The sequence below is a fragment of the Embiotoca jacksoni genome, unplaced genomic scaffold (genome assembly GCF_022577435.1).
Source record: "Embiotoca jacksoni isolate LCO1_2020_lvr unplaced genomic scaffold, fEmbJac1.0.p SCAF_10, whole genome shotgun sequence".
Classification (NCBI taxonomy): Eukaryota; Metazoa; Chordata; class Actinopteri; family Embiotocidae; genus Embiotoca; species Embiotoca jacksoni.
In genome coordinates, this window is record NW_027185230.1 from 7513719 (window position 1) to 7534702 (window position 20984).

General features: G+C 37.7%; 1 protein-coding gene across 1 annotated transcript in view; it reads left to right on the forward strand.

The window, feature by feature from the left end:
* Positions 1 to 19837, forward strand: part of bcr (BCR activator of RhoGEF and GTPase) — a 90243-nt gene extending 70406 nt beyond the window's left edge. The window contains exons 9-23 of the mRNA XM_069163269.1: positions 3029 to 3150; positions 3961 to 4126; positions 4453 to 4572; positions 5016 to 5091; positions 5351 to 5455; positions 5987 to 6061; positions 6381 to 6478; positions 7236 to 7367; positions 10514 to 10573; positions 10902 to 11011; positions 13130 to 13269; positions 13941 to 14075; positions 14264 to 14369; positions 15453 to 15615; positions 15765 to 19837. Of these exons, the coding sequence (XP_069019370.1) occupies positions 3029 to 3150; positions 3961 to 4126; positions 4453 to 4572; positions 5016 to 5091; positions 5351 to 5455; positions 5987 to 6061; positions 6381 to 6478; positions 7236 to 7367; positions 10514 to 10573; positions 10902 to 11011; positions 13130 to 13269; positions 13941 to 14075; positions 14264 to 14369; positions 15453 to 15615; positions 15765 to 15854 (1698 nt within the window). The 3' untranslated portion in view covers positions 15855 to 19837. The remainder of the gene's footprint in view (positions 1 to 3028; positions 3151 to 3960; positions 4127 to 4452; positions 4573 to 5015; positions 5092 to 5350; positions 5456 to 5986; positions 6062 to 6380; positions 6479 to 7235; positions 7368 to 10513; positions 10574 to 10901; positions 11012 to 13129; positions 13270 to 13940; positions 14076 to 14263; positions 14370 to 15452; positions 15616 to 15764) is intronic.
* The last annotated feature ends 1147 nt before the right edge of the window (positions 19838 to 20984 follow it).

Below are 20984 nucleotides of genomic sequence, written 5' to 3' on the forward strand. Positions count from 1 at the left end.
ACAAAAATCAGTAGAGACAGTGTACATTGTGATATGTTTGGAATTGGATGCCACATTGCTGAAACTATAACTATAAACTATAACCCTTGATTTTAATATCAGGCAGGACATTATAAGCAGGTGAGAAAAATTTGATAGTTGATTCTCCTATATATCCTTTATGTAATTGGTGAGGGATTAAATGCCTGTTAAAACATGTTACTTGCCAACTGAAACCATGTCAGCTCAACCATCATGTAAACTGATGGTGCACTGCTACTTTTAATATGCATGTGATAGATCCACATTATATTTTATACAGCACCATTTTCCATTCCCTCAGTTTAATGTTAAATTTGAGTAAAATGCCCAAACTAAAAGTAGCAGTGTGACAGATTGTTTCACTCAAACTACTGTACAGTGTACATCCTAAATATAGACTGACATGACAGCATGTTGACTTAGAGAGTTTTAAGATGGAGCAAGATGGAGCTTTGTTTCATATTCTTGTGAGAAAATATCCTCAGGGGCTTATATTACAAGTCGAGTGCCATTCCCACGCCTTCAAAGTCAAAAACACAGAGACGACGGAGAGATGGGCGTGTGCAGTGATTACTTACCCGGTGTTACAACACAGACTTGATTAGAAAAATATATCTGGACAGTAGTGAAGATGACAGAACCAGTTTTTTTCAGGAACCTTATCCTCTCAGTGTGTGAACTGACAGATGTAGGTGACAGTTACCACGGGAGACGACTCCCAGACAGACGGGAAAGCAGTTCATCCGGAAGTTATCTATCACGGGTTGTCACCATCGCAGTCTTCATTGTGTAGCTCGTGATGAATAATTACATCCACCAGAGGGAATGAGGTTTCTATTAGATCCTTATTTCAGGGATCAGAACATGATAGTAGTCTGCTGTAGGATCTCACTCTGTGCGTGCATGTCAGCGCATAAAGAGGTGCTTCACTCACTGCAGAGGATCTGCTTTTGTGATGGGTCATGTGGTTTGGTGTCTATCTACAATAAGAAACTGCAGTAGGACATCTGCTCCATTGATAGCTACTCTCTCAGGCTCCTTCTCCTTCTCGTTGTGTCTACTTTCCTTTCTGTGCCCTCTCAGAATCTCTGTTTTTCTTCCTCTCACTGACACTTTCTTACACCACTCTCTCCTTCATGCTTCTATTTCCCTCTTTGTCTTTGTCATCCTCCCTTCACCCTCCCCATCATACACAAGCATAAACACAGCGCAATCCTCCTCTTGGCTAGCAGATGTCCAGTCAGGTTTTGTAAGCACATAAACTTCTCTTTCATCAGGAGCACCTCAACTTGAGGGTTTTTTGGCAGAGACAGTAACTTATGTGTTCATGACGGAGGGAGAGAGGAGGAGGAACGTGGACAGCAGGGGGATGCCACAAAGAGGAAAGACAGAGATGTGGTTGGTTCAGGCCAAGTGTGATGTCATGACTTTCTTGCAGAGGAAGTTGTATGTCTGACTAAGTTTGGAGGCAGGGTGCTGGTGTGGCCCCTGGAATAACATCGAAGTGAGTGGGAAGGCAATCAGGGGTCATACATGAAGCCAAGATGTCTCCTGGGAAAAAAATACACTTTGTTTATAATGTTAACTGATAAAACAAGCATTAAAAGCTCTAAGTAGACCAGTTAAACAATATATTTTCTGATTGTCTTGGTTAGAGAGCAGCAGCAGATGCACTATAAAATCTCTTGGTAATAATGTTATAGTATAGTAGCTGCTATTTAAAAATTAAATATCAGGTAATTACCCTGACAAGATTGATGCAGGACAAAGTGGTCAAAAGCTTGAAACTTCCAGAATAATTAAAATCAAACAGACTCTTTTTTTGACGTTTGAAATTGTGAACACAAATTATGATGTGTAGTAGTCAATTACAAAAATGAAAGTAAGGTTCAAAAAATTAACTACAATGAGTATTTATTGTATTCTCTCATTATTACAGTAAACCTCTCCTACATAACTATTTTTATAGCCCACACCACAAGTAAGACCAAAGTTATTTGAGCCATTTACTATCCAGCTGTGGTTTGACATTTGTCTGCTACTTGTTTTGCTTTATGCTCACTCTTTTAGAAAATGACATCACTGCCCCCTTTTGGTAAATGACGGTATTACACATCTCATTACATAGTCTGACATCAGTGATAAGTCCAGAGCTCCCAATATCACTCTTCCGTTTTCTCAGCTACTCATTCATTCCTGTGCGATCTGCAAAATGGTGATTATGTCACATCCAGAATATGAAAAGGTAGTTGGTTTGATGAGTAGAGTTCAATGGAAATCTCTCTGCAGTTTTCAGTCTCCGTTTCTTTTCTTTTTTTCCTTTGGCTGCACCCATGAAGATAAGCAATATTTTCAGCTGAACTTTACTTACCTGAGATCCAAACAGTGTCTCCTGTGTCACATCAGTCAGTAGGAGGTTGAAGAGTGAGCTTGTTGCGTTAGCTCTGCCCACCCTCTCTGACTGAACAACCACTGCTGGGTGATGGAAAATGCCTCACCACAGACATCCATCTTTTTCAGTTCTTAATAGTCCTTTCATCAGTGGACCACAGGCTCAATCATAAAATTTGTGGGTTGTACTTCATGACCGAGTCAAATGGGCATTTTTGATGCAGTTAAACAAACTCCAGTCTTCCTTATTCACGTCTCTCCTCCTCTCCCTCCTTTCCCTGTCTTCCTCCAAGTTTCACACTGGTTGAAGAGAAGGTGGAGTTTGGGAGGAGAGGAGGAAGGAAAGAGTTTTAGGACGCAACTCCAACACAAAAGCTATGCAAACAACAACAATAAAACATTTGTTATTGTGTCTCTAGCCTTGACACTGATATTATACGCTCCCAAATGTACTTATGATATTAGAATTTTGTCTTTTTTTTTTCTCATTGCATTTCATGGATTCATTTCATTCCATCGAGTGGAAAGATCAGTATTTTTTTTCCAGCTGTTTATTTCCTGGCATCAAAAGCTTTGTTCTGCTGACTCACAACTTTAATTTTTTTTGCTGCCACAGAACCGTCAGCTACTGAGGGACAGTTTCATGGTGGAGCTGGTCGAGGGGGCCAGGAAGCTGCGGCATGTTTTCCTCTTTACGGATCTGCTACTCTGCGCCAAGCTGAAGAAACAGATCGGAGGGTAAGAAGCATCTGTTTATACATACCATCCGCACTGAGTTAGAGTGATGCCACAACAGCAGTGAAATGCATTAAAATACAAAGGTTGCCAACTTTGCTAGCAATCACAAGGTGGTTGGGTATGTCAAATCTTACAGTTTGAAAATAACTACAAAGGAGAACATACATTATTTACAGTTGAAATCCCTTTTTGAGTGAGATCTCTGAGACCTAAGTTGCATAATATTATGTTTAAAAACTGTAAAAAAAAATTTAAAAAAAATCATGTTTAAAGCCACATAAAGTGACATTTAAGTTTAAGTTTTAAGCCAGAAAGCTGATAATGCTGGGCTTCTATTAGCCTTGGAAATAAGTAGCCACATAATCAGTATATCAGTATTTTTTTTATCCTGCATGAATATATTTCCTAAATCCAAAATAAAGCCAGCTCTTATTAAATTTTTGCTGAAAATATACTTTGACATTTAATTTTAATACGACTTGATTGTCTCCAGAGATTGAAAATCTACAGAACGCTACAGTAATTAAAAAAACAAGTTTTAAAGCTCATTATCAGTCAAAATAAGAGGCCCAATCAATATTTTTTTTTATTCCTCATGAACAAAGTTGACCACCTTCTCTCTGTAATCACATGACAGCCAAGAATTGTTGCCAATTTTTTTTTATGACAATTTTTCTTCCCTCTCTTTTTATCTTCAACTCATCTGCATCATTTCTCCTTCATCATTCTATCTCTTCCCCTCATACCTCCTTCATGTTCCTCTATATTTACATCCCCTCTTGTTTTCCCATCCTGCTCCTGCTGCTCCAGCAAAAACCAGCAGTACGACAGTAAGTGGTACATCCCCCTGACAGAGATGACTTTCCAGGGCCCCGAGGAGACGGAGCCACTTACCATCCCCCAAGTCTCGGACGAAGAGCTGGACGCCATGAAGGTCAAGATCTCACACCTCCGGAGTGAGATTCAGAGAGAGAAGGTATCATAGACACACACAAAATCCAGATTTATAGATACAGATGTTCAGACGTAGATGACATTTTTTCCAATCAAGTACTTAATTTGCCTAAAATGTGTTTAGGAACAAATAAAAGAAATCATTTTTAATTTGTCCTCCTGGATTTTAAGAGTATAAAATAACTTTTTGGATATAGAACTACCAAAAGTGATCGTTTAATTTAAACTGAAACACAACTATTTTCCAGTTTGTCCTTTTTCCACCTAACAGCAGTGATTTGCTTCAAGGTCAACTCCCACACACACACAGACACTCAAAGTTTAATGTTTTCACCTCTGTGATTTCAGAGAGCCAACAAGGGTTCAAAAGTTATCGACCGTCTCAGGAAGAAACTGTCTGAGCAGGAGTCTCTGCTCCTGTTAACGTCTCCGAGCATGCCCCTCAGAGTGTACAACAAGACTGGCAAGGTAATAACGCTTTTCACCTCAAACTGCCTTCACTTCTTGATCCTGTTTTTTCACCAACATTTCTGCCCCATCATTCTCCTCTCACTGCTCCCTGTACGCCCCGCTTCTCAGAGTTTCATCTGCTCTTCTCATTTTACTGCTGTTTTTTTTTTTTTTTTTTTTTTTTTTTTGGGGGGGGGGGGGGGATCCTTCGTTTCATTCCCAGCACTGTATCCCCTTCCCTCATCTTCCTCAACATTAATTCTCCTTGATCTGTCTCCTACTCAGACTTTCTGGTATCAGCATAGTGCAGTTTCTGTACAGCGTCGTACTGTACATCTGTTAAAGTTGGCCAAACAGCAATGTATAACTGCATATTTTAAAGTTAGAGTGTGTATATTTGCACATCCAGTATACTTTTCAGCCTTTTCCCTTCAAACACTTTTTGTGCGTTTGTGTTTCAGAGTTTCAGTTTCCTGATTTCGTCTGACTACGAGCGTGCAGAGTGGAAGGAGATCATCAAAGAGCAGCAGAAGAAATGTAAGTGTCCCAGAAGAGCTATGTCAGGCATGTCCTGTCTGATTTATTTCTGAAAAACACTCCCAAGTCAGTCTATGGACTGGATACATTTTTTTATTTAAATTTGTGTACATGAAATACTGCTAATCCATTAACCTTGTGAAGAGAAACCAATGTGTTTTCCTTACTGCAAAGAGGCAACCCTCGCATGTCATTAGGACACGTGACATTTTTGACATATAGTGTTATTTACAGTCTAAATTTACTGTCTTATTTCAAGGTTTTAAAACTTCCTCCCTGACTTCAATGGAGCTGCAAATGTTGACCAGCTCTTGTGTGAAACTACAAACTGTCCACCACATTCCACTTAGTATCAATAAAGAAGGTAAAGTACTATGTTTTTAAAAACTTTTTAAAGTATGTTTAAAACTTGTTTTTAATATATAAATGGTTTTTTTCCACAACAAAGTTGACCTTTTCATACTGATAAAAAGTCTTTTTATGGTAACAGATAGTTGTGAGTGTTTTGGAACGAAGGAATGGAAAATTCTCCAGCGTTACAATAAGAGGCGTTTGTTTTTTTTTTTTATCTATAAACGTGTGGTTATATTTTCATGCTTTCTTAATTTCATGCTTTCTCTGCACATATTGCTATGTCTTGCACATAGCCATAAAATGCCTCAAAGACAATCTGCTCTGGAATGAAAAACTAAAGATTAATAATTGCGTGTAAAATAAGGGTGAAAAGTAGACAAGGGTTTCAGCCATGTTTTTTTGAACAGTGCAGCTCTGTTTTTTCTCTTCCTTCCGTGTCTGATTCTCCTCCAAAACAAACACAGATCTGCATGCTTTTCTAATCCCTCCTCGCTGTCTATTTTTTTTTCTCTCTCTCTCCGCTCGCTGACTGTTTTTCCAGAGGATGAATCCCCCGGTCTCTACGGGTTCCTGAATGTAATTGTCCACTCTGCCTCCGGCCTCAAACAGAGCTTGAGTGAGTCACTCACCTTCAGCCTTTGTGCAGACAACAGAAAACACAGACAAAATTAGAAAACTCAACTTTAACACTGACAATGTAACAGTGGGAAACTGTTACTTTTGGCTCTGCTTTCAGGTTTCAGTAGTTATTAGCTTCATATAAATATAACTAGTTAATACTATAACTGGTTCATATGTAACGATTTGATTAGGTTTGTTTTCTGAGGATAACATCAAACATTCAGCCTGTTCTTTTGCTAATGCAATACACTCACAAATACTACTTCAGTTGCCTTATAAATGTCATTTCTTTTCAATCCACCCCTATCTGTCAGATCTCTACTGCACAATGGAGGTGGACTCCTTTGGCTTCTTTTCAAATAAAGCCAAGACGAGAGTATATCGATACACCACTGAACCCAAATGGAATGAGGTAAAAGTGTGCAATTCAACATTTTCTCAACTGGAATAAAAGATCCCTGCAGAGCATATAGTTGCTGCTGAAAGTCTATATTGAATCCTGGGTTGCAAAGATTTGTATTAAGGATGCTCAACATTGGAAAACCATATCAGTATGTTTATTTCTCTTCAGGTCAGGAGCACATACTTAAACACATTTCCCTCTTAGCACAGATTATGCTGCCTGTCATGTATCTGACATCTGGTCTTTTAATCACTTAACTGTCCATCTCTGAGTAGTGAAAATATCTCGAACAACATCCACACAGAGCATCTCCAGCCCCTGCAAACATATAGCAAACACATATGCATACTGCGTATGCATGTATGCATGTAAGCAGGCACACATACACTAACATGCATGCAATAATGACACAACTGGATGTGGAAAGAAGAGCTTTGAGACACAATCAGAGTATTGGTTCATCTGCGACACAGTATTTTCCAAAGTGGACTCAAAGACTGAAGATTTTGCTCAGCAAAGTGTATATAATATTAACTAATGAGGAGCTGCTGATAATGACTCACATCTGTCAAAAAGCCAAGTGAACCAGCACAATGTGGGCCTCAGAACAATGTGCAAACCATATGCAGTGTTCCCTTACAAGATAACAGGGAATGATGGTCAGCTGTGTGATGCAGTGATTTTTCTGAAAGTATAATCTCTGTGTTTCATTGGCTTCGTATGCAAAATAATCTTCCTACAAGTATTTTTTTTTCCTTGCCTGAAGGAGTTTGAGATTGAGCTGGAGGGCTCGCAGACCCTGAGGCTGCTCTGCTACGAGAAGTGTTACAACAAGACCAAGCAGAACAAAGAGGATGGAGAGAGCACAGACCGCATCATGGGGAAGGGACAGATCCCGGTATGACATGACGTCACCCCCCTTTCAGCAGAGCCGCCATGACTCATTACTGATTGGCAGTTATGACACTGTCACTGACACAAAGCATGAAATCCATATTATTGCTCAATGAATGACAGAGATTGTGCATGATGTGGGAACTGGATGATTAGACCAATTATCTGAATGTGTAATGGATGGGTAGTGGTTGTTTAAATGGTGACAAACTGCTGTTTCAATGAAACAATGAGTGCATGTCAGTGAGTGGAAGATTTATACTGAAATACGTAGCATTTGAATGTAATTATTTCATGCATTTAATTGATCATTGTGCAGCGAGGTATTCTATAACATTCATTATAAGCCTGCACAGGTGGATATGACATCAATACTTTAAAGTGTCCATAAAAATGACAAAAATCCTAATAATTAGCACCATTCTGAGCAACCTGGCCTTCAGACTGACTGATGTACTGAAAGGTTGATGACACACTGTATTTAGATAGCATGTGATTAGGTTGCCAGGACAACCCCAGCCTGCAGGATAATCTCAGGTGTCACAAAAGAGACCAACAAAGAGAAATACAAAAGAAACAAATAGTTTTTTTTATTTTATCCACTGTCACCAAAGAAAAAACCTTTTCTCACCCCTCCACCCACAGTAAGGCAAGTGTGTGTGTGTGTGTGTGTGTGTGTGTGTGTGTGTGTGTGTGTGTGTGTGTGTGTGTGTGTGTGTGTGTGTTTATGTTTATGTTTATGTCTGCTTATGTGCGATTGGAAACACCCACACTGGTCTTCTCTTAGTGTCTGAAAGATGTGCACTGACTTATTTCTCAGAAACTAAAGCAAGAACAATGAAAATTACAAAATGAAATAGAAAGTATTAACTTTAGCCTTTTATGTGTGTGATATAGTACTGTTACATTTTCTACTTGTCGTGTCATGGTTTATGTTCACTAAATTCAGAGTAGCAGTATTCATTGATTGGTTTGGTCAAATAGCAGTAGATTCCTCGTCTCCTTGGCCCAAACTGTGATTTACAGGCACATGCTCCACCTAGTGGCTCCTCTGGTAATCCTGAGACATGATCCTTTCTTTGATGGATGATGTCATTGAAAAACAAGCCGCCAGAGTGGTGAGAAAGTTGCTCAGCAGGATTTTTTCACAAATCTGAGACAAGAAACTGCCACTGCTGTCTTCAGCACAAGTCAAAGTGGCTGATTAAGCCCATATTTTACTCTCCAGTTTGACTGTTTCACCAGTCAGCTGCATGTTTAAAGCTGAAAAGATGAATATTTATTTATCTAGGTTTTTCAGGTGTGTATAGTTTTCTATTAAGATGTTTTTTTGTTTTTGTTTAAATAGCACATTTTAGCATCTCATACCCTTTAGTTTAATAGATCTCTAATTAATTGTAAAATGTTATGTTGTTAAACACTGCAGGCCTTACTAAACCTTCAACCACTGGAGGCCAGAGAGGATAACATATCTGTTGGCTAAAAAGCTTTTTAAAACATTTTTAACAGGATGCAAGAGCAGCTCTTGTAGCTTTGCTGTTTTTCAGTGGAATGTAAGTCTTTATTGATAAATGGCTCAAACCAAACAGCGCTCTCAGCAGTGAGAGACTCACTTATGAGAAACATGATCTAGCTTTGCAGGCAACCAGATGGTGCTTAGGCTAGGTAAATATACAACATACAGTATACTGTGTCTGTGTGTGTTGTGTGTGTACTCAGCTTTTATTACCCCAGATGGCATGGCTTTTCAGATCCGAGTGTATTTGGGTGTGAATTCAGTCTCTTTAAATGAATTAAGTCTGTTTATCATGTTTCTAAAAATACAATAAAAAGGATGTAAACTATCAGCAGCACCTTTGAAAACATTTTGCTACAGCAGAGGGAGGATTTGTACAGCTGATGCAATTATAACTTTATGCTCTGCTGGGCTGTCATCACTGAGCTGTCCATAAGTAGGACAACAGTCTTTAAAGGTAATTTAATCTTAGCAAAGCAAATAAATATTCAAAATTCATAAAGCTGCAGTGGATCGTGAGAAAATGGTGAAAATATTCCTTCATTCATACGATATAAAAATTCTTTGACCTCCAACTGTACTTAGATCTCGGTCTGCATCAAATTCTAATAACTTGTACTATTGCCCATGGTCAGTAGCTTTTTGTACATGGCCTCCAAAAATAGACCAACAAGTAAGTGAGTTAGGAAAAGTGCAAATTATATAATTGTAGAAATACTCCACTACAAGTCCTGCGTTTAAAACCCTTCCTAGTAAAAGTACATAAGTCTCATCGGCTTAATGTCCTTAAAGTATCAAAGTAGTGGTTCCACAGTAAGATGTCTTTGTGAATAACATATTATTATATATGACAAATGGTTAATACTGGTGCATCAATGCACAAGTAACATTTTAGTGTTGAAACTGTAAAAATTTAAGTAACTCTCACCTGCTTTAATTACAGTTAGCTAGTCGTCCAATGGATCCCAACCTATGGCTCGGTTCCCTTCAAAGGATCAAAAGATAAATTTGAGAGGATGTGACACGATTGAGAGAGGAATTAAGAAAATAAAAAAGTTCTGCTGCACAAATCTGGTTTTGGACATTTCGCTTAAATGCAATCATGTAAGACGTTTTAAGGATAATTTCCCATTGGTGAAACTGCTAGCAACTCATAGACATCTGAGTTGTGACAAACAAAACCAAATATACACTTTTTGAATGAGAGGTCACAAACCTAAATGGATGGAAACCACTGGTTAAATCTTTAACATTCTGTTTTGCTGTATAATAAAATAAATAATAGCAAAATTAACATGAACTTCAACTATAACAAAAGTAGAAAATAGCAGGAAACGTGAATGCATAAGTGCAGCACAGGTTTCTCAGAGTTCTATTTAAGTTTAACAACTGAGTAAATATACTTAGTTACTTTCCATCACTGGAATTCTGAGACAAATTGACATGTCAAAAACATGAGATTACAAATAATCACCCTTAAAGATCCATTTCTTTTTAAATATTTGTCTTTCTCCTGTCGACATCATGGTGTGGATTTAATGAAACATCATTATAGTTCAAATGTAATATTACTGGTGCACTAAAATTGTATATTAATATACCATACATTGCCTGTTTATGTTGCCTCCACTCAGCTTGACCCTCAGACTCTCCAAGGCAAAGACTGGCAGAGAACAGTTATTCCCATGAATGGGGTGAGTGCATCATATTAATCACTCTAAAATGTTCTGCTTTTTTATTACTTTTCTGTACTTTCTTTACTGTTAAACAAATGTAATAATTATAACTGTGTTTAGCTGTCACTGTTCGCTCTAATACAGCATAGCACTGAGAGATATTCGGAATAGTTTCTCCAGGATGTGGTTCAGCTGTTGATTTCTCTGCAAAGTCGACATCTGGTTTAAACATGGCAGCATTTCCTCGAGATCATGAAAAGCTATCGAAGATGGATTTCAGGCTTGTACGGGGGCTTCTCACCCCGTAAACCTCTTTTAACCTACAGCTCCTTTTTCCTCTTGTCAGATCGAGGTTAAACTATCCATAAAGTTCACCAGCAGAGAGTTCAGCCTGAAGAGGATGCCTTCGCGGAAACCCATGGGTGTGTTTGGAATCAAGATCTCCACAGTGACCAAGTAAGTTGTATTAATATACTTTTTTTTTTAAACTGTAAATAAATAAAAGTGTTGCCATATTAAACATGTGCTTTGAAACTCCAAGCCGTTATTATTGCTTCTATTAATATTTGTGTTCTCCAAAAAACGTACCTCAGGGCTCAATTTTGGATCCCCCCCCCCTCCTCTTTTATGCATGAGCTAATCTTTTTGTTTTGTTGTAACTCACATCCCACAATGTTATTCTAAGGTTTAAATGTTTTTCCCATATTTTACTGTACTTTAATTGACACAAGTGTTGAAGAACTCACTCATGTTTGCCTGCCATTTTCAGCTGGATGGATGAATGATGGCCCTCCACATGAGGACTGTGGCTCTTTGTAAAAGACAAACAATTACGGTCTCAGCAGAATTAACAAGTCTGCATTATCTCCTCTACAGACTATCAAGTGTCTCATTTTTATCACTAAGTGTAGCAGGTTTTCATCCAGAATTTGTTTTAGAATATTAATTAGCAAGACTATAAGTCTACAGCAATGTTAGTGTCTGTGTGAATCTGTGCTTCACACATAGCCAGAGTTGTATTGTTTTGCAGATACAGCAGAATGTTCACCATGTTGACTACTTTAGTGTTTTAGCATTTGCTGATTGGCACTAAACACAAAGCTCAGCTGAGGTAGATGGAAATGCCATTAGTTTTGCTGTTAAGTGCTATAATTATTTGGGCAATTAAGATTTTGTCCTTATGATGGTGCTAGATGAAATGTGAAGGGATCACCAAAGTAATTACAATTCATCCTGAGTGGCAGATGAATGTCCGTAGTAAATGTAATAGAATACAGTTGTCAAGATATTTGACGAAAGAAAAGAAATTGCAGCCTCTTGATGGCACTAGATGAAATGTCTGGGGATCAACATTAGAATTCATCATCTGGGAATTATGAATATCTACAAAGAACATGTGTCAATGCATTCAGTGAAAGTTGAGATGTTTCACAGAGTATGTGAATTTGAACCTGCTGGTTAAGTTAAACCAGAGAAACACCAGAGTAAAAAGGAATCAGGCAGTGGGCGCCGTAGATCTGTAGGAGATGATTTGTTGTTCTTTAACAGGGGAAATGGCCCATTGGGAGTATTAAACAGGGGAAATGAGAGCATTTATCAACATAATTTAATTTATCAATAGACAGCCCAGTTAGACTATTGATACTTCAGAGCTATGGTTGGAGCCATAGGTTGTAACTTTCCCAAACCTCAGTCGGATGAGGGATCAATGATTCAGGCAGACTATAAAATGTTCAACTAAACAACCCCTGTGCTCCAAAGAAAATTGGGGGAAAGAAATATAACAAAAATATGAAAAATTGTCTAATCAACCAAACATTTCACGACCCTCCGCAGTACCTCCGTGGACCCCCTAGGGGTTGCGGACCTCCTGTTGAAGACCTCTGGCCTACTGGATATCTGTGCCAAATTTCATGGTAAAACCATGTAATAGTTGTTTAGATATTTGTGGATTTAAGTGGGCCGAGCGACAGACCAACATTGCCATTCTTACAGGCATGTCACTAGCGTGGCCAAGAGAAGTCATGTTTATTTTGCACTAACTACATTATTTTCCTAAATTACAAGATTTAATTTATAGCCTTCCTTCCAGGCAGTTTTTAATATCCATTTACTTCCCATGAAGCTCCTCACACTTTATTATTTTTTTCATGTGAACACTTTGTTGATTTCATTTCATTGGTCACATGAGGTAAAAGAGGGAAGGAGGGAGACAGTTGGGAGGAAAAGAGCTTGTAAATACGTTGCGTGTTTGTGATCACTGTTGATGATGAGTGACATTTATGAGGATTAAATATAGATAACAAATGGGTTAACTAGATTTACCAGCAGAAATCAATTAGCATTGGAGATGAAACGTTTCAACAGAATCACTAGCAAAGAGCCAGAGGCATTAGTAGTCCTCCTACTTAGCAGAACAATGCAACACAATAAGTAGCCCTGCTCATTTTGTCAATTTTTCACGAGAAACAAAACGTTTACTATCTCAGCATTTATTCAGCATTTTTGCAAATAGTATTTTGCTGAGTATAAAACTGTTTTTAATTATAAATGTTTGTTTTTGTCTTCGTCCAGGCGAGAGCGCTCCAAGGTGCCCTACATTGTCCGGCAGTGCCTAGAGGAGATTGAAAGGAGGGGCATGGAGGAGGTGGGCATCTACCGTGTATCGGGAGTGGCCACTGACATTCAGGGCCTGAAGATGGCTTTTGACACAAGTAAGTATAACCTTCATCTACTTGCAGTAAATGTTTGTGCAGGTTATACGTGATTAAGTTTTTAAATCATTGTCTAATTTGTAGTGTTGACAGGAAACATGTAAAAATGTCCTTATTTGTGTTAAAATGTATTTTTTTTTTTTTTTTAAAAAAAGACCATTAATAGTGAAGTAAATGAAAACACAGTGATAGTATGAAATAATGATGTTATATTTGCACAATGAACAATATTTACTATATGTCTGCCGAAAATATTGATTGTCTTTACCTTACTTAGTGATATTTGATTATCTTAACTACCATGCATTTCTAGGAAAGAAATCCAAGAGGCTTTATTGGCCATCATCACAAGGAAATCCTTTTTCCAATCCTTCTGTTGATAAGGTGATCATTGTTGTGACACTGAGTTCGTGATGACGAGGCATTTCTCTGATGTGAAAGGATTAACCAAAATTCCAGACTAGCTAATTAATGCTAACTTTCATTTGCATTTTGGGTTATGTATTTGCTAATGAATGCATTATTTGTGAAGTGGGTGTGTTTTACTTCTGATACTGACAGTTGAGAGGCATGACGACTGCTGCCTGTGCCAAGAGGTTTCCCCGTGGTGTCGGCTTCTTTTGTCATTGGAATCCTCCCGTCTTGACATTGTTTTCATCTCTCTGCTGCAGATAACAAAGATGTATCGGTGATGATGAGTGAGATGGATGTCAATGCCATCGCTGGCACCTTGAAGCTGTACTTCAGAGAGCTGCCAGAACCACTCTTCACTGATGAGCTCTACCCTAATTTTGCAGGCGGAATCAGTAAGATATTATGATATTATCCTCAAATGACATACTTTGTAATTAAGTCATCAAACAAAGATGTACATTGTTCATAGCAGTTGTGAATTTTATATTTATTTATAAGGGTCCCTCCAAAAAAAGTGTATTTGTAATATATGTGAAACAATGTCTGATAAGATGTTGTCTTTTCCTTTGCTCCTGTGCAGCGCTGTCTGATAGTGTTGCCAAAGAGAGCTGTATGTTGAACCTGCTGCTGTCGCTGCCAGAACCCAACCTGGTCACATTCCTTTTTCTTTTGGACCATTTGAAGAGGTTTGAACAACTAAACACACACGTACTTGCATAATATGTAGACATGAATGTGCACACACAGAAAGACAAAATAAAAGAAGAACAGCAACTCATAAATTTACAGTAGGTGCATTAAATGGCACTCCCTTGCAAGCACATGCGTTAACGTTTTCCAGGTAAATTTGTATTACATTTTTGTGTCCCAATATTATCTAAACCTTTTTGTAATATTTAAATCACCACAATATGTCAGTCTTCAAAATGTCAGTGTGCTGTTTCCACCTTGATGGCCTGGTTTACTGATGCTGCTTTTATGTAATTAGGCCGTCACTGCAGTGAGACGTTATTCAACTGCAACAGCAAAATGTCTACTGGTTACCATGGTGATTTTCAAATAACAAGATGCTCAAACATTATGTGCGCACTAATGATGGCGATCCATCTGTTTAAAAGCACTGCACGAGTGCGTAATGGATGGAGTGGGAAATTTAATATTTGATGTATTTTTAGAAGCAAAACTTTGGAAAATGCATGATTTGCTGGCAGGTTTTTATTTTGTTTATTATAAATCATTTAGTAGGTAAAATGTCAGACAATTTTCCATCACTATTTGGCAAAGTCAAGACTTCAGATACTTTGTTTTGTCCGGCAAACAGTTCAAAATGAAAATGGGTTCAGTTTAAAATGATATGGTATATATTAAAATATATGACAAAAAATGTTATATTTTAAAAACTTAGCAAAAATCCTCACATTGCATAAGTTGGAAGAAGCAGATATTTGGCACTTTTGCCTAAAACGTACTGTAACTTCTAGGATATAGACATAGATATAGTCATAGACATTACTATAGGTGTAGGAGCTGATGGTCCTTTAGAAACTGAAACCAACAAGTATCCACTGTGCATTGTCCTAGAATGAAAATGCATAAGAAGTTTTACCTTACCGAGACTGAATCCTTCCTAGCATGGACAACTCTCCCTTTCTAGTCCAGAAATATTTTTACATCTCTGATAATCATATATTTGCACACTAATATCACCTTTAGGTACTCTTATTCCCTATCTATGCCACTAATGGACTTGTCTCTCTTCCGCTCTGCAGGGTGGCAGAAAAGGAAAGTGTCAACAAGATGTCTCTCCACAATCTGGCAACCGTGTTCGGGCCGACTTTGCTTCGGCCCGCCGAGAAGGACAGCAAGATCCCTACTAATCCCACACAACCTATCAGCATGGGGGACAGCTGGTCCCTGGAAGTCATGGCACAGGTGAGCCATCCAGCTCGTTTTGTTTGTACCCCCTGGCAGTTTATCTTTAGCTTTTGTGAAGCGTTTTTATCAGAAAAACATGCTCAGCTAATTAAGATTCTGAAGAACTAAAATGTCATTGTTACATATGCTTACTAATGTCCTTTCAGGTCCAGGTGTTGCTGTATTTCCTCCAGCTGGAGACGATCCCCACCCCGGACAGTAAACGACAGAGCATACTCTTCTCCACTGAAGTATAGAGCTAACACTGATTGAGACTTTGACCTAGTACGTGTGAAATACAGATGGACACCGGCTCAAAATGAGCCTATCGTAGTATGTTTTCGAATTGACTGACTGTACTCCGTTGGGCTCTTGCAACTGGGAAGGATCGTCTCTGTCGATGCCTGCTGTGCTTGAACACAAGAGGGTGCCAATGGGCCTCGAAAGCTCACAGGACGCGAGGTCCTTGCCATTCATATCGCTCATTACCTGATAGTTGGTATGATTCCTTATACCCTTGTGATTTTATGGGTACACCTGCCATCCACATTTCTCCACCTTGCTTTTTGTTGGTCTCGGCACTGAACCTTTACAACTCATACTATATAGTTGTGGTTCATAAATAAAGAAGTTGGAGGGATCAAAATCAGACAACAAGGAACGAAACATGTCTTTTCTTGATTTCTGGGATTGGTTTGCCAACAAATCAGATTTTCCATGTACCTTTGCGTTTGGGCATTGTTCTCCGTTTGTGTTTATTTTGGACAATCATGAAGTCAAGACTCTTGCAAAATGTGTTTCTCCATCTCAGACATCGCTTCATGTTGTGTTGAGGAAAATTCTTACTGTGTCTTACATAATCTCAGTGCATTCTTTCAGACAGGAGGAGACATTTGTGCTGTTTGTTGGAGTTTAGAGTCAACATGTGTGGAGCTGCCACTGGCTGTACCAGCTGTCCACTACACTGGCTTTTTGTGTCACAAAAAAGCACAGGAAGCCAACATCTGTATGTTAAAGTGTTTACAACGTAAACAAAACCCTGTTGGACTCAAATACTACAGCTTGAGGAAGTGTAAAAAAAAAAAAAAAGGAACCCACTGATTAGTAATAAACTGTAGTCTGACTGCCTGCAGTTTCTCCAACCATAAGATTTCCTCTGTTTGTGTTGTGTCTCAAGGTAGTCTTCAGCTTAAATACCCAGGAAGCAATATATTTTCTAACATAGGAATTGTCTGTGTTTATATCTTTGCTGACGAAATGTCCTTCTTATTGTAACATAGGACGTCTTGCCAAATTCATGGTTTTTTTTTTGTTTCTAGGAAAAAAGGAAGCCGTTGTATTTACAGATACAGTACATGTACATAATCTTAAAGTTGTATTTTTTTTCTTTTTGGTTAACTGTCTAATCATTATTGCTGTTATTGTAATTTATTTTGAGGGGGCCTGGTGGAGAAATTGGTTTGTTTTTCTATGTGAACTTTGTTCCGTTTAAGAAAGTGGTAGGTCTTAGCCTTGACCCTAAGTCTTGCAGGTAAGCAAGCGAGATTTAGCCTTGTTCTAATAGAAGCTACTCAGCTGTCCTGTCCAGCCTATTAATTATTCATTTAAATAATTATTATGAAGGTGACACACATTATAGTTACATACTGTACGCTGCTGTGGAAAAGGCACAAGCTCTTTAACTGCTGGCTATTGCTCAGCAGAACGTCTCACATCCAGAGACCATCGCCTGTCTGGTTTAAACATTATGCAATGTCATAATACAGCACACACATATATGACATTGTCTCTTTTTGTACCATTTATTCTGTGGCTGCAGAAGTGCACACATGCAATGTTCAAACTACTGTATAATAATTCAAATGACCTGAGCACTCATCATTTATCTCCAAATGAAGAGCATATCTATTGGCTTTAATGACAAAACATTAGTTTGCTTCTTCTTTTTTTTCTTTTTTAATTTCTCTCACACACATGATCAAATGTCCCATTAACTCTTTGTCTGTAATCTGATGGCCAAGTTAAATATGAGCATTTTGTTGTTACTAAAATTACATTTTTCATTTTAATTTAACATGCAGGCATGTTTTATTGATTGTTTTTTTTTTCTTTTTGGTCCTGTTACTAGTCTTGTTCACAAATGTTTCCTCACAGATTTGGATTTGCGATGTTCCCAGTTCACGATGACCTTGTTTACATTACAACAGCATGTCTTTTTCCTGGCCAATTTAAGGATAAATATCATGATTGGTTTTCCATATATAGAATAGGCATAAAACTAAAAGCAATGGATCAGTTAAATGGATCTGAAAAGGGCTCATGTGTGGTCCATGATTAAGAAAGCATAAGAAGACATACATGATTATTATTCAATTATATTCATAGCAAAAATTGGTTTTATCTGTTTATAGGTTCTTGAGGAAGAGTAATGTTTGCTCTTAACTACAAACAAACTCTCAAAATGCTAAATTTATACTAATTTTAAATTAAAGACATTTGTGTGGCCTATCGTCATCTTGGTGTATAGATTGTAGATAAAACACCCCTATTGTGTCAGCCTCATGAATAATACTGTCCGGATTTTCTTCTGAAAGTGCTCACACAGCACAGTTGTGTTATAATTTCACTGCCATTGTGTATTTCCACTGATTTTGGCCCACTGTAGCATGCTAAAAGTCTTTCATCATCTATATTTTAGGATGTTAGACAGAATGAATCCGCCATCCATTCATTTATTCATTAACTCACCTTTATAACGAGTCCCAATGGCCTGCACTTCTCTACCCTATCGTGCCTCGACACTTACGCTTTTTGTTTAGCGCCTGTGGTACACTCAATGTCAGTGAAAACACTGACAGTGGAAACACTCATTCTCCTGTTGCCTTTGCTGAGGACAGCCACACACGTCTTTCATCTCTTATAGACTAAGACAGGACCTTAAACTTAAGCATGGTCTTAGCTCATACCTACATGCCTGTTTGACTTGTCACCTTCACCTGACTGTGATCCTATAAGTGAAACTGTGTTAAAATTGGTCTTATTGGGGCAACGGACAGAATTTCTTTCCCACTATCTTGTTTTTGCTCTTGAAGTTTAATTCCCTGTAATGCCTTTTATTTTTATTTATTTATGCCTTCTCCCAGTTTGGTATAAGACAGTCTGCTGGAACTATTTATTATTGATATAATATCATCTAAAGCTAAATTTTATTTTAAAAAGTGCTCTTTTTTTTATTGTGTGCTTTCTTTGGGAAATTCCAAGTCTTACATTACGTTCTGTTCATCAGCTGTTGTTCTTTGAGCATCCTTTTAAAGTCACAACAGTTTGTCTCTATTTTGTCCCAGAATCACAACCACTGTGTAGATCTGCAAGCGTCTTTTAACCCTCAATTCCTGCATTGTTAGCTCATCTTTGGTTATTTGTATTGTACAACAGACTGGCCACTGTGATTGTTTAGCTATCTGATTTAGATAACTGAATAGCAGGTGCAGGTTCTTGGCCATTTAAATGGTAGATTCTGTAAGTTCAAGTAACTCAAACTTCTCATACTTTTCCATAGAGTTGTATAATGTGTATTATATTAGAGAATACATAATTTGGTTTCCCTTATATTATCGTGGCGTCCACTGACGTATGATCATTAAGGGTTGAGCTGGTACACCTCTAGTCTCTGAAAATCTGAAATGTCAGTATGTGGTAGAGGAGAAAAGAGTCTTATATTACTCTTAATCTGCTTTGTTTTGGTCTGTTGATTGTCACTGTAACTGCATGCACCCTCCATGATACAGTTCCCTCCATAACCCCAGTCCAACCAAATAGATTTGATTTTCTGTGGAGTAGCCTGAAGATATGGTACATTTTTCTCTATATGAAAGTTCAAAATCTCTTGAATTTATTGTACATGACCCTGATAGTTATCGCTACATGTCCATACTATAGTTAATACTTTGAAACGATCCACTTCTCTGACATCATGCTACCATTAATTAGGCTACTTTAACCCTTGAAAAATATTTTGTTTTCTTCAATATATAACAATGTAAAGCTGAGGGTGAGACTTGCTGACCAACCACAAACACTCTTTTTATTCCTCAATTTTTGACTCTTGTTCCTGTTAAATATTCAATGTTCTGCTTGTAGAACTGTAAAAAGGAATACTGTATTCTGAGGGCAAACATGTTTGGAAGGCATTTGCAGCCTATGTTTGTACACAAAAATGTTAAATAAAACCTCCTGTATCTGCATACAATATGTTTTTTTGTTAAAATCGAGAGGCTGTAGTCTGTTAGCTCATTTTTTTTTCTCATGTCTTTCACTCTATGAAGCCTGGAGATGCTCACACAGAAGTAAATATTTCGTAGTCACACTTCAACATGACATTGTTTATGATGTAATGGATTTATCGCGTATACAGTCACATGTTTTGAAGTTAAAGTTATACATCCACATGTTCACATTAACTACACATACATTATATCATGCAACTTGCAAAATATGCTAATTCTGAGTTTTATAGAGTGCATAATTTCTCACTGCATGTTGTAAAATCTATTAAATAGAGAGCAACAGCAGAGACAAAGAGGAAGACTAACAGTGACTCCTACTGATTGAACTTAAGTGCTGCAGGTTCAGTTTGTCATTGACTTTTGATTATAAATCAGAAACAATATTTGAAGACATTTGATGTACCAGAAAAATTGCTGGAAGCTGGCTTCTTAAGATGTAAGTGGTGTTGATGTTGATTAATTATAGTAAATATCCATGCATACCTTTATTTAGCTTCAACTTGTTTGGACAGGATAATCTTTAACAGAATTATTTGGACATGTAGGTCTAAACCACATGTTCAGCAACAATACAATGACAGAAGACACAACAACTGTCATTCATTTAGAGTTAAGTCCTCAATGAGAACAGGATATAACAAATTGGAGCAGGCCTACTTTAGTATGATGTTACTTGAACCTTGCTGCAAATAAATGTGTGTATTTCCTTTGTATCCTCCCTTAACCTTGTCTCTTTGACAAGTTCATTTAGTCAAAACTATATTTCCTTTCAGCAAGAGAATTATTCTGGACTTCAAAATCCTTCATCCAGTCCAAAATATTCAAAACATTTTCTGCTCGTAAGTTTAGAGTCTTGCTAAGAAATGATGAACCATTTATCTGATCAGGTTCACTCTTTTTTTTTTTTTTTATGTAGTAAACCTGGCACTTCTTAACAAGAAATGTGAGTGTCCATGATGCTTCTCTATTTTTCTTAACCACACCACTTTGACTTGCTAACAATGATTTAACAAATTGGACAGAGATGAAATCTGAAGGTGAAGAATGTGACACTGAAAATGTGAACTGAATTAGGGAAATAATTTGAATGGCAATGTTATT